At 44.8% G+C, this 14182-nt stretch overlaps 1 protein-coding gene across 1 annotated transcript in view; it reads left to right on the top strand.

Moving 5' to 3' along the window:
- Positions 1 to 14182, top strand: part of LOC120038198 (mycbp associated protein) — a 47652-nt gene that overhangs the window by 26067 nt on the left and 7403 nt on the right. Inside the window, exons 17-18 of the mRNA XM_038984058.1 lie at positions 2159 to 2298; positions 8345 to 8549. Coding sequence (XP_038839986.1) covers positions 2159 to 2298; positions 8345 to 8549 — 345 coding nt within the window. The remainder of the gene's footprint in view (positions 1 to 2158; positions 2299 to 8344; positions 8550 to 14182) is intronic.

A 14182-nucleotide genomic window follows, 5' to 3' on the forward strand; every position in this document is an offset into this window, starting at 1 on the left:
ACAACCCACTATCAGCCTGTCTACCCCTACAACCCACTATCAGCCTGTCTACCACTACAACCCACTATCAGCCTGTCTACCACTACAACCCACTATCAGCCTGTCTACCACTACAACCCACTGTCAGCCTGTCTACCCCTACAACCCACTATCAGCCTGTCTACCATTACAACCCACTATCAGCCTGTCTACCATTACAACCCACTATCAGCCTGTCTACCCCTACAACCCACTATCAGCCTGTCTACCCCTACAACCCACTATCAGCCTGTCTACCATTACAACCCACTATCAGCCTGTCTACCCCTACAACCCACTATCAGCCTGTCTACCCCTACAACCCACTGTCAGCCTGTCTACCATTACAACCCACTATCAGCCTGTCTACCACTACAACCCACTGTCAGCCTGTCTACCCCTACAACCCACTATCAGCCTGTCTACCCCTACAACCCACTATCAGCCTGTCTACCACTACAACCCACTATCAGCCTGTCTACCCCTACAACCCACTATCAGCCTGTCTACCATTACAACCCACTATCAGCCTGTCTACCCCTACAACCCACTATCAGCCTGTCTACCCCTACAACCCACTATCAGCCTGTCTACCCCTACAACCCACTGTCAGCCTGTCTACCCCTACAACCCACTATCAGCCTGTCTTCCCCTACAACCCACTATCAGCCTGTCTACCATTACAACCCACTATCAGCCTGTCTACCATTACAACCCACTATCAGCCTGTCTACCCCTACAACCCACTATCAGCCTGTCTACCCCTACAACCCACTATCAGCCTGTCTACCCCTACAACCCACTATCAGCCTGTCTACCCCTACAACCCACTATCAGCCTGTCTACCCCTACAACCCACTATTAGCCTGTCTACCATTACAACCCACTATCAGCCTGTCTACCCCTACAACCCACTATCAGCCTGTCTGCCATTACAACCCACTATCAGCCTGTCTACCCCTACAACCCACTATCAGCCTGTCTACCCCTACAACACACTATCAGCCTGTCTACCCCTACAACCCACTATCAGCCTGTCTACCCCTACAACCCACTAGCAGCCTGTCTACCCCTACAACCCACTATCAGCCTGTATACCCCTACAACCCACTATCAGCCTGTCTACCATTACAACCCACTATCAGCCTATCTACCTCTACAACCCACTATCAGCCTGTCTATCATTACAACCCACGATCAGCCTGTCTACCATTACAAACCACTATCAGCCTGTCTACCCCTACAACCCACTATCAGCCTGTCTACCCCTACAACCCACTATCAGCCTGTCTACCCCTACAACCCACTATCAGCCTGTCTACCCCTACAACCCACTATCAGCCTGTCTGCCATTACAACCCACTATCAGCCTGTCTACCCCTACAACCCACTATCAGCCTGTCTACCCCTACAACCCACTATCAGCCTGTCTACCCCTACAATCCACTGTCAGCCTGTCTACCTCTATAACCTACTATCAGCCTGTCTACCCCTACAACCCACTATCAGCCTGTCTACCATTACAACCCACTATCAGCCTGTCTGCCCCTACAACCCACTATCAGCCTGTCTACCTTTATAACCCACTATCAGCCTGTCTACCCCTACAACCCACTATCAGCCTGTCTACCCCTACAACCCACTATCAGCCTGTCTACCATTACAACCCACTATCAGCCTGTCTACCCCTACAACCCACTATCAGCCTGTCTACCCCTACAACCCACTATCAGCCTGTCTACCATTACAACCCACTATCAGCCTGTCTACCCCTACAACCCACTATCAGCCTATCTACCTCTACAACCCACTATCAGCCTGTCTACCATTACAACCCACTATCAGCCTGTCTACCCCTACAACCCACTATCAGCCTGTCTACCATTACAACCCACTATCAGCCTGTCTACCCCTACAACCCACTATCAGCCTGTCTACCCCTACAACCCACTGTCAGCCTGTCTACCCCTACAACCCACTATCAGCCTGTCTACCCCTACAACCCACTATCAGCCTGTCTACCCCTACAACCCACTATCAGCATGTCTACCATTACCACCCACTATCAGCCTTTCTACCCCTACAACCCACTATCAGCCTGTCTACCCCTACAACCCACTGTCAGCCCATTCCTCTCCAGGGGGGAAAATGAAGAAAGAGGAGAAGTTTGAGAAGAAGGCAGGAGCACCCCTGAAGGAGGAGAAGAAAGGAGGGGGCATCAAAGAGAAGGAGGAGAAGAAGGGAGCAGCCAAGCCTGCTGTGAAGGAGAAACCAGTGGAGGTGAGAAACTCACCTAATCTAAAAAATAAATCCCTAAATCCTCCCTAACCTCCTCCCCCCTAACCTCCTCCCCCCTAACCTCCTCCCCCCTAACCTCATACCCCTTAACCTCCTACCCCCTAACCTCCTCCCCCCTAACCTCATACCCCTAACCTCTTCCCCCCTAACCTCCTCCCCCCTAACCTCCTACCCCTAACCTCCTCCTCCCTAACCTCCTAACCTCCTACCCCTAACCTCCTCCCCCCTAACCTCCTACCCCTAACCTCCTCCTCCCTAACCTCCTCCCCCCTAACCTCATACCCCTAACCTCCTCCCCCCCTAACCTCCTCCCTCCTAACCTCCTACCCCTTAACCTCCTCCCCCCTAACCTCCTCCCCCCTAACCTCCTACCCCTAACCTCCTCCCCCCTAACCTCCTACCCTTAACCTCCTCCCCCCTAACCTCCTACCCCTTAACCTCCTCCCCCCTAACCTCCTCCCCCCTAACCTCCTACCCCTTAACCTCCTCCCCCCTAACCTCCTCCCCCCTAACCTCCTACCCCTAACCTCCTCCCCCCTAACCTCCTCCCCCCTAACCTCCTCCCCCTTAACCTCCTCCCCCCTAACCTCCTCCCCCCTAACCTCCTACCCCTAACCTCCTCCCCCCTAACCTCCTACCCCTAACCTCCTCCCCACTAACCTCCTACCCATTAACCTTCTACCCCCTAGTCACTTTGTGTATATGTTATCAAGCTCTATTCCCAACCAGAGACACTATGTTTATCTGAAAGGATCAGATAGGTGTTAGTAATATAGTGTAACTCCTAGTCTATCAGAGAGTGGGTGGAGCTATTACCAGATGATTTATACCTATCCAATCAGAGAGTGGGGTGGAGCTATTACCAGATGATTTGTAGCTATCCAATCAGAGAGTGGGGTGGAGCTATTGCCAGATGATTTATACCTATCCAATCAGAGAGTGGGGTGGAGCTATTACCAGATGATTTATACCTATCCAATCAGAGAGTGGGGTGGAGCTATTGCCAGATGATTTATACCTATCCAATCAGAGAGTGGGGTGGAGCTATTGCCAGATGATTTATACCTATCCAATCAGAGAGTGGGGTGTAGCTATTGCCAGATGATTTATACCTATCCAATCAGAGAGTGGGTTGGAGCTATTACCAGATGATTTATACCTATCCAATCAGAGAGTGGGGTGGAGCTATTACCAGATGATTTATACCTATCCAATCAGAGAGTGGGGTGGAGCTATTACCAGATGATTTATACCTATCCAATCAGAGAGTGGGGTGGAGCTATTACCAGATGATTTATACCTATCCAATCAGAGAGTGGGGTGGAGCTATTACCAGATGATTTATACCTATCCAATCAGAGAGTGGGGTGGAGCTATTGCCAGATGATTTATACCTATCCAATCAGAGAGTGGGGTGGAGCTATTACCAGATGATTTATACCTATCCAATCAGAGAGTGGGGTGGAGCTATTGCCAGATGATTTATACCTATCCAACCAGAGACTGGGGTGGAGCTATTGCCAGATGATTTATACCTATCCAATCAGAGAGTGGGGTGTAGCTATTACCAGATGATTTATACCTATCCAATCAGAGAGTGGGGTGTAGCTATTACCAGATGATTTATACCTATCCAATCAGTGAGTGGGGTGTAGCTATTACCAGATGATTTATACCTATCCAATCAGAGAGTGGGGTGGAGCCCTCCTGTAGGTTTTATCTCCAACCCTGTTCCTGGAGAGACACCCTCCTGTAGGTTTTATCTCCAACCCTGTTCCTGGAGAGACACCCTCCTGTAGGTTTTAACTCCAACCCTGTTCCTGGAGAGACACCCTCCTGTAGGTTTTATCTCCAACCCTGTTCCTGGAGAGACACCCTCCTGTAGGTTTTAACTCCAACCCTGTTCCTGGAAAGACACCCTCCTGTAGGTTTTATCTCCAACCCTGTTCCTGGAGAGACACCCTCCTGTAGGTTTTATCTCCAACCCTGTTCCTGGAGAGACACCCTCCTGTAGGTTTTATCTCCAACCCTGTTCCTGGAGAGACACCCTCCTGTAGGTTTTATCTCCAACCCTGTTCCTGGAGAGACACCCTCCTGTAGGTTTTATCTCCAACCCTGTTCCTGGAGAGATGTCCTCCTGTAGGTTTTATCTCCAACCCTGTTCCTGGAGAGACACCCTCCTGTAGGTTTTATCTCCAACCCTGTTCCTGGAGAGACACCCTCCTGTAGGTTTTATCTCCAACCCTGTTCCTGGAGAGACACCCTCCTGTAGGTTTTAACTCCAACCCTGTTCCTGGAGAGACACCCTCCTGTAGGTTTTATCTCCAACCCTGTTCCTGGAGAGACACCCTCCTGTAGGTTTTATCTCCAACCCTGTTCCTGGAGAGACACCCTCCTGTAGGTTTTAACTCCAACCCTGTTCCTGGAGAGACCCTCCTGTAGGTTTTAACTCCAACCCTGTTCCTGGAGAGACACCCTCCTGTAGGTTTTAACTTAAAATCATCCCTGGGTTGATACCAACACCAGATGGCAGCAAACACCTGTCTGTCTGTATGTTTGTCTGCCTGTATGTCTGGCTGTCTGTCTGCCTGCTTGCCTGTTTGTTTGTCTGCCTGTCTGCTTGTCTGTCTGTTTGTCTGCTTGTATGTATGTCTGCCTGCCTGTCTGTCTGCTTGTCTGTTTGTATGTATGTCTGCCTGCCTGTCTGTCTGCCTGCCTGTCTGCCTGCTTGTCTGTTTGTCTGCTTGTATGTATGTCTGCCTGCCTGTCTGCCTGTCTGTTTGTCTGTCTGTCTGTCTGTCTGCTTGTATGTATGTATGCCTGCCTGTCTGCTTGTCTGTTTGTCTGTTTGTTTGCCTGTCTGCCTCTCTCTCTCCTCACTCTCTCTCCCTCCTCCTATCTCTCTCCATCTCGCTGATGGTTAGTTGAGTCATAGGTGAGCAACAGTTTAATTGTCACCAGGTGCCATGGTAACCGAACACTATGTGAAAATGTGCATCTGCTCTCAAACTGTGTGTCCAGGTTGTGAGTTATGACACCTGTACCGGCCACACACACACACACTACACGCATGTAGGCGGCACGCACACACACACACACACACACACACACACACACACACACACACACAGCTAGAGGCATGTCCATCTGTACACCAACAACTATGAACAGAACGTACGGCAGAAATATCACAGTCACAAAGACACTACTACCAGCACACCCACTCTCTCTCTGTCTATCTCTCTTTCTGTCTGTCTGTCTGTCTTTATCTCTCTCTCCCCACTTGGGTTCCTTCTCTCTAACTCTCTCTTACTCTCTCTCGCTCTCTCTCTTTCTCTCTAACTCTCTCGCTCTCTCTCTTTCTCTCTCTCGCTTTCTCTTTCGCTCTCTCTCTCTCTCTCTCGCTCTCTCTCTTTCTCTTTCTCTCTCTCGCTCTCTCTCTCGCTCTATAACATAACGTTAGATGGAGAGAGGGAAAGAGAGAGAGAGAGGAAAGGGACAGTTATCGTGGACACGTTCTAGGACTCTTTTCACATGAATCATATACCTTGCACATGACCCACCGCCCGTTTGGGATAAGAAAAGAATGAATGCATTTACGTGTTGAATGCCTTCGTTCGTCGTCTATCTCGGTCAGGATCAAGCCCTCTCTGAAAGTTGTTTTGGTGGGCTCTCCCGGGGGTGTAAGGCTCTGATTGTCCACCAGAGGTCACAATGTCCTCCTTATTAGTTGTCTGTGGCTTCAATGATTCACCAGTGATTGTCTGAGGTGAACTTCTCCTCTCTTCCTCGGGTAGATAGTCAAAGTTCCAAACTCACTTTACACGCGCAGCTGCAGACTGCCGGGGTCCTGGTCTGGTAAGTTCATTTTCTTCACCTCTTGTTGAGAGTTTCTGAGTTTCTAACCATTTCAACGTGTGGTTCACGGTCTCACGTATTTTGGTCTGGTATGTTAATTCTTAGGGAGTCATTTTAAGCACTCTGGTCGGAAAGGGTGGTTCCATCACACTGATACGCTCTTCTGACCTCATTCAGGCCGTGGCTATTTAATGTGCAAAGGACATGAAAAACAATTATCTTATTAGAAAAACAAAATCACATTCCCATCTTAACAACAATATTTTCATCGTTCTTCATATTATATTCACAATGTATTGGATGGAAACTTGACAGCCAAAAGGGGGTTCGTTCCTAAGTTACAGTATTTGGTTCATGCAGTTTTTAATAACATCACAAAATGAAAAGCAATATGACATGATTATTCTTTAGATCCCCACTGACCATTCTTAACATTCCTATCTGAAGAAATATTATTCCAATATTCACTTTTTTGGGACGTTATAGTTTTGGTGGAAAAAGTATTCTGTAGACGAAAGGGACATTTCTTTACCAATACTGAAGAGAAAGAGGGAGATTTCCCTCCTGCCTAATTTACAGAGTGTTAAGGTGTCAAAACTGCCCCCCCCCCCCCCCCCCCCCCTCCTCTTCTGCGGGTGATGAGAGGGGTCTGGTCAACGTCGGCCATTTGCCAAGCTGATCTGAGGCCTTGGAACCTCAACCAGGAGAGTCATGATAGTGGCCAAACGATAGCCACTCCTCCGTAAAAGGCACATGACAGCCCGCTTGGAGTTTGCCAAAAGACACCTAAAGACTCTCAGACCATGAGAAACATGATTCTCTGGTCTGATGAAACCAAGATTGAACTCTTTGGCCTGAATGCCAAGCATCACGTCTGGAGGAAACATGGCACCATCCCTACGGTGAAGCATGGTGGTGGCAGCATCATGCTGTGGGGATGTTTTTCAGCGGCAGGGACTGGGAGACTAGTCAGGATTGAGGGAAAGATTAACAGAGCAAAATACAGAGAGATCCTTGATGAAAACCTGCTCCAGAACACTCAGAACCTCAGACTGGGGCGAAGGTTCACCTTCCAACAGGACAACAACCCTAAGCACACTGTAACGGCTGTCCTCCTCCTCTTCGGAAGAAGAGGAGGAGTAGGGATTGGACCAAAGCGCAGCGTGATAGTTTGACATAATTAAGTTTTATTTAAACAAACGACGAAACACAAAATAACTTCAACAAACTACAAAATAACAAAACGACGTAGACAGACCTGAACATGGAACTTACATAAATACACGAAGAACTCACGAACAGGAACAGACTACAAACAAACGATACAGTCCCGTGTGGTAACATATACGGACACAGGAGACAATCACCCACAAACAAACAGTGTGAACAGCCTACCTTTATATGGTTCTCAATCAGAGGAAACGTCAAACACCTGTCCCTGATTGAGAACCATATAAGGCTAATTACACCTGACCTAAACATAGAAACACAAAACATAGAATGCCCACCCCAACTCACGCCCTGACCAACTAAACACATACAAAAAAAACAGGTCAGGAACGTGACACACACAGCCAAGATAACGCAGGAGTGGCTTTGGGACAAGTCTCTGAATGTCCTTGAGTGGCCCAGCCAGAGCCCGGACTTGAACCCAATAAAACATCTCTGGATAGACCTGAAAACAGCTATGCAGCGATGCTCCCCATCCAACCTGACAGAGCTTGAGAGGATCTGCAGAGAAAAATGGGCGATACTCCCCAAATACAGGTGTGCCAAGTTCGTAGCGTCATACCCAAGAAGACTCAAGGCTGTAATCGCTGCCAAAGGTGCTAAAACAAAGTACTGATTTTAAAGGGTCTGAATACTTATACAAATGTGATATTTCAGTTTTTTATTTGTAATACATTTGCAAAAATGTGTCATTATGGGGTATTGTGTGTAGATTGATTAGGGGGGGAAAATATTCAATCAATTTTAGAATAAGGCTGTCACGTAACAAAATGTGGAAAAAGTCAAGGGGTCTGAATACTTTCCGAATGCACTGTAAGTGGAATGGTATCAAATAGATCAGACACATGGTTTCCTGGTGTTTGATGCCAGTCCATTTGCTCCGTTCCGGCCGTTATTAAGAGCCGTCCTCCCCTCAGCAGCCTCCTGTGCTCTCTTCCAGGAGCGTCCGGGCAGTAAGAAGAAGTGTCGTGAGGAGGTGGTGGTAGTGGGCAAGCGTCCTGGAGGTAAACCTGGTAAAGAACCAGGCAGAGAGCCCTCCTCCACCACAACCAGCCCTGAGAGTGACTACCAGGACCACCACACTGACTCTACTGTAGAGCCTGAACTACAGGACAAATACAGGAGACAGCTGCACCAACAGGCTAGTACACTATACTATACTATACTACCAGGACCACTAACCTGTCTCTACTGTAGATCCTGCTATACTATACTATACTATACTACCAGGACCACTATACGGTCTCTACTGTAGATCCTACTATACTATACTATACTACCAGGACCACTAACCGGTCTCTACTGTAGATCCTGCTATACTATACTATACTATACTACCAGGACCACTATACGGTATCTACTGTAGATCCTACTATACTATACTATACTACCAGGACCACTAACCGGTCTCTACTGTAGATCCTGCTATACTATACTATACTATACTACCAGGACCACTAAACGGTCTCTACTGTAGATCCTGCTATACTATACTATACTATACTACCAGGACCACTAACCTGTCTCTACTGTAGATCCTGCTATACTATACTATACTATACTACCAGGACCACTATACGGTCTCTACTGTAGATCCTACTATACTATACTATACTACCAGGACCACTAACCGGTCTCTACTGTAGATCCTGCTATACTATACTATACTATACTACCAGGACCACTAAACGGTCTCTACTGTAGATCCTGCTATACTATACTATACTATACTACCAGGACCACTATAGGGTCTCTACTGTAGATCCTACTATACTATACTACCAGGACCACTATACGGTCTCTACTGTAGATCCTACTATACTATACTATACTATACTATACTATACTACCAGGACCACTAACCTGTCTCTACTGTAGATCCTACTATACTATACTATACTACCAGGACCACTATAGGGTCTCTACTGTAGATCCTACTATACTATACTACCAGGACCACTATACGGTCTCTACTGTAGATCCTACTATACTATACTATACTATACTATACTATACTACCAGGACCACTATACGGTCTCTACTGTAGATCCTGCTATACTATACTATACTATACTATACTATACTATACTACCAGGACCACTATAGGGTCTCTACTGTAGATCCTACTATACTATACTACCAGGACCACTATACGGTCTCTACTGTAGATCCTACTATACTATACTATACTATACTATACTACCAGGACCACTAACCTGTCTCTACTGTAGATCCTGCTATACTATACTATACTATACTATACTATACTATACTATACTATACTATACTATACTACCAGGACCACTATAGGGTCTCTACTGTAGATCCTACTATACTATACTACCAGGACCACTATACGGTCTCTACTGTAGATCCTACTATACTATACTATACTATACTATACTATACTACCAGGACCACTATAGGGTCTCTACTGTAGATCCTGCTATACTATACTATACTATACTACCAGGACCACTATACGGTCTCTACTGTAGATCCTGCTATACTATACTATACTATACTATACTATACTATACTACCAGGACCACTATACAGTCTCTACTGTAGATCCTGCTATACTATACTATACTATACTACCAGGACCACTAACCGGTCTCTACTGTAGATCCTACTATACTATACTATACTATACTATACTATACTACCAGGACCACTATACAGTCTCTACTGTAGATCCTGCTATACTATACTATACTATACTACCAGGACCACTATACGGTATCTACTGTAGATCCTACTATACTATACTATCAGGACCACTATGCGGTCTCTACTGTAGATCATGCTATACTATACTATACTATACTACCAGGACCACTAACCGGTCTCTACTGTAGATCCTACTATACTATACTATACTATACTACCAGGACCACTAACCGGTCTCTACTGTAGATCCTACTATACTATACTACCAGGACCACTATACAGTCTCTACTGTAGATCCTGCTATACTATACTATACTATACTATACTATACTACCAGGACCACTATACAGTCTCTACTGTAGATCCTGCTATACTATACTATACTATACTATACTATACTATACTACCAGGACCACTATACAGTCTCTACTGTAGATCCTGCTATACTATACTATCAGGACCACTATACAGTCTCTACTGTAGATCCTGCTATACTATACTATACTATACTATACTATACTATACTATACTACCAGGACCACTATACGGTCTCTACTGTAGATCCTGCTATACTATACTATACTATACTACCAGGACCACTAACCGGTCTCTACTGTAGATCATGCTATACTATACTATACTATACTACCAGGACCACTAACCGGTCTCTACTGTAGATCCTACTATACTATACTATACTATACTACCAGGACCACTAACCGGTCTCTACTGTAGATCCTACTATACTATACTATACTATACTATACTATACTATACTATACTACCAGGACCACTATACGGTCTCTACTGTAGATCCTGCTATACTATACTATACTATACTACCAGGACCACCACACGGTCTCTACTGTAGATCCTGCTATACTATACTATACTATACTATACTACCAGGACCACTAACCTGTCTCTACTGTAGATCCTACTATACTATACTATACTACCAGGACCACTAACCTGTCTCTACTGTAGATCCTGCTATACTATACTATACTATACTACCAGGACCACTAACCTGTCTCTACTGTAGATCCTACTATACTATACTATACTATACTACCAGGACCACTAACCTGTCTCTACTGTAGATCCTGCTATACTATACTATACTATACTATACTACCAGGACCACTAACCTGTCTCTACTGTAGATCCTACTATACTATACTACCAGGACCACTAACCTGTCTCTACTGTAGATCCTGTTATACTATACTATACTATACTATACTATACTATACTACCAGGACCACTATACGGTCTCTACTGTAGATCCTGCTATACTATACTATACTATACTACCAGGACCACCACACGGTCTCTACTGTAGATCCTGCTATACTATACTATACTATACTATACTACCAGGACCACTAACCTGTCTCTACTGTAGATCCTACTATACTATACTATACTACCAGGACCACTAACCTGTCTCTACTGTAGATCCTACTATACTATACTATACTATACTACCAGGACCACTAACCTGTCTCTACTGTAGATCCTGCTATACTATACTATACTATACTATACTACCAGGACCACTAACCTGTCTCTACTGTAGATCCTACTATACTATACTACCAGGACCACTATACGGTCTCTACTGTAGATCCTGCTATACTATACTATACTATACTACCAGGACCACTAAACGGTCTCTACTGTAGATCCTGCTATACTATACTATACTATACTACCAGGACCACCACACGGTCTCTACTGTAGATCCTGCTATACTATACTATACTATACTACCAGGACCACCACACGGTCTCTACTGTAGATCCTGCTATACTATACTATACTATACTACCAGGACCACCACACGGTCTCTACTGTAGATCCTGCTATACTATACTATACTATACTACCAGGACCACCACACGGTCTCTACTGTAGATCCTACTATACTATACTATACTATACTACCAGGACCACCACACGGTCTCTACTGTAGATCCTGCTATACTATACTATACTATACTACCAGGACCACTAAACGGTCTCTACTGTAGATCCTACTATACTATACTATACTATACTACCAGGACCACCACACGGTCTCTACTGTAGATCCTACTATACTATACTATACTATACTACCAGGACCACTAACCTGTCTCTACTGTAGATCCTACTATACTATACTATACTACCAGGACCACTATACGGTCTCTACTGTAGATCCTGCTATACTATACTATACTATACTACCAGGACCACTAACCTGTCTCTACTGTAGATCCTGCTATACTATACTATACTATACTACCAGGACCACCACACGGTCTCTACTGTAGATCCTGCTATACTATACTATACTATACTACCAGGACCACCACACGGTCTCTACTGTAGATCCTGCTATACTATACTATACTATACTACCAGGACCACTAAACGGTCTCTACTGTAGATCCTACTATACTATACTATACTATACTACCAGGACCACCACACGGTCTCTACTGTAGATCCTACTATACTATACTATACTATACTACCAGGACCACTAACCTGTCTCTACTGTAGATCCTACTATACTATACTATACTACCAGGACCACTATACGGTCTCTACTGTAGATCCTGCTATACTATACTATACTATACTACCAGGACCACTAACCTGTCTCTACTGTAGATCCTGCTATACTATACTATACTACCAGGACCACTAACCGGTCTCTACTGTAGATCCTGCTATACTATACTATACTATACTACCAGGACCACTAACCTGTCTCTACTGTAGATCCTACTATACTATACTATACTATACTACCAGGACCACTAACCTGTCTCTACTGTAGATCCTGCTATACTATACTATACTACCAGGACCACTATAGGGTCTCTACTGTAGATCCTACTATACTATACTATACTATACTATACTATACTACCAGGACCACTAACCGGTCTCTACTGTAGATCCTGCTATACTATACTATACTATACTATACTACCAGGACCACTAACCTGTCTCTACTGTAGATCCTGCTATACTATACTATACTACCAGGACCACTATAGGGTCTCTACTGTAGATCCTACTATACTATACTATACTACCAGGACCACTATACGGTCTCTACTGTAGATCCTGCTATACTATACTATACTACCAGGACCACTATACGGTCTCTACTGTAGATCCTGCTATACTATACTATACTATACTACCAGGACCACTATAGGGTCTCTACTGTAGATCCTACTATACTATACTATACTACCAGGACCACTATACGGTCTCTACTGTAGATCCTGCTATACTATACTATACTACCAGGACCACTATAGGGTCTCTACTGTAGATCCTACTATACTATACTATACTATACTATACTATACTATACTACCAGGACCACTATACGGTCTCTACTGTAGATCCTGCTATACTATACTATACTACCAGGACCACTATAGGGTCTCTACTGTAGATCCTGCTATACTATACTATACTATACTACCAGGACCACTATACGGTCTCTACTGTAGATCCTACTATACTATACTACCAGGACCACTATACAGTCTCTACTGTAGATCCTACTATACTATACTATACTATACTATACTATACTATACTACCAGGACCACTATACGGTCTCTACTGTAGATCCTACTATACTATACTATACTACCAGGACCACTAAACGGTCTCTACTGTAGATCCTGCTATACTATACTATACTATACTACCAGGACCACTATACGGTCTCTACTGTAGATCCTACTATACTATACTACCAGGACCACTAACCTGTCTCTACTGTAGATCCTGCTATACTATACTATACTATACTACCAGGACCACCACACGGTCTCTACTGTAGATCCTGCTATACTATACTATACTACCAGGACCACTATAGGGTCTCTACTGTAGATCCTGCTATACTATACTATACTACCAGGACCACTAACCGGTCTCTACTGTAGATCCTGCTATACTATACTATACTATACTATACTACCAGGACCACTATAGGGTCTCTACTGTAGATCCTACTATACTATACTACCAGGACCACTAACCGGTCTCTACTGTAGATCCTGCTATACTATACTATACTATA

The sequence above is a fragment of the Salvelinus namaycush genome, unplaced genomic scaffold (genome assembly GCF_016432855.1).
Source record: "Salvelinus namaycush isolate Seneca unplaced genomic scaffold, SaNama_1.0 Scaffold21, whole genome shotgun sequence".
Taxonomy (NCBI): domain Eukaryota; kingdom Metazoa; phylum Chordata; class Actinopteri; order Salmoniformes; family Salmonidae; genus Salvelinus; species Salvelinus namaycush.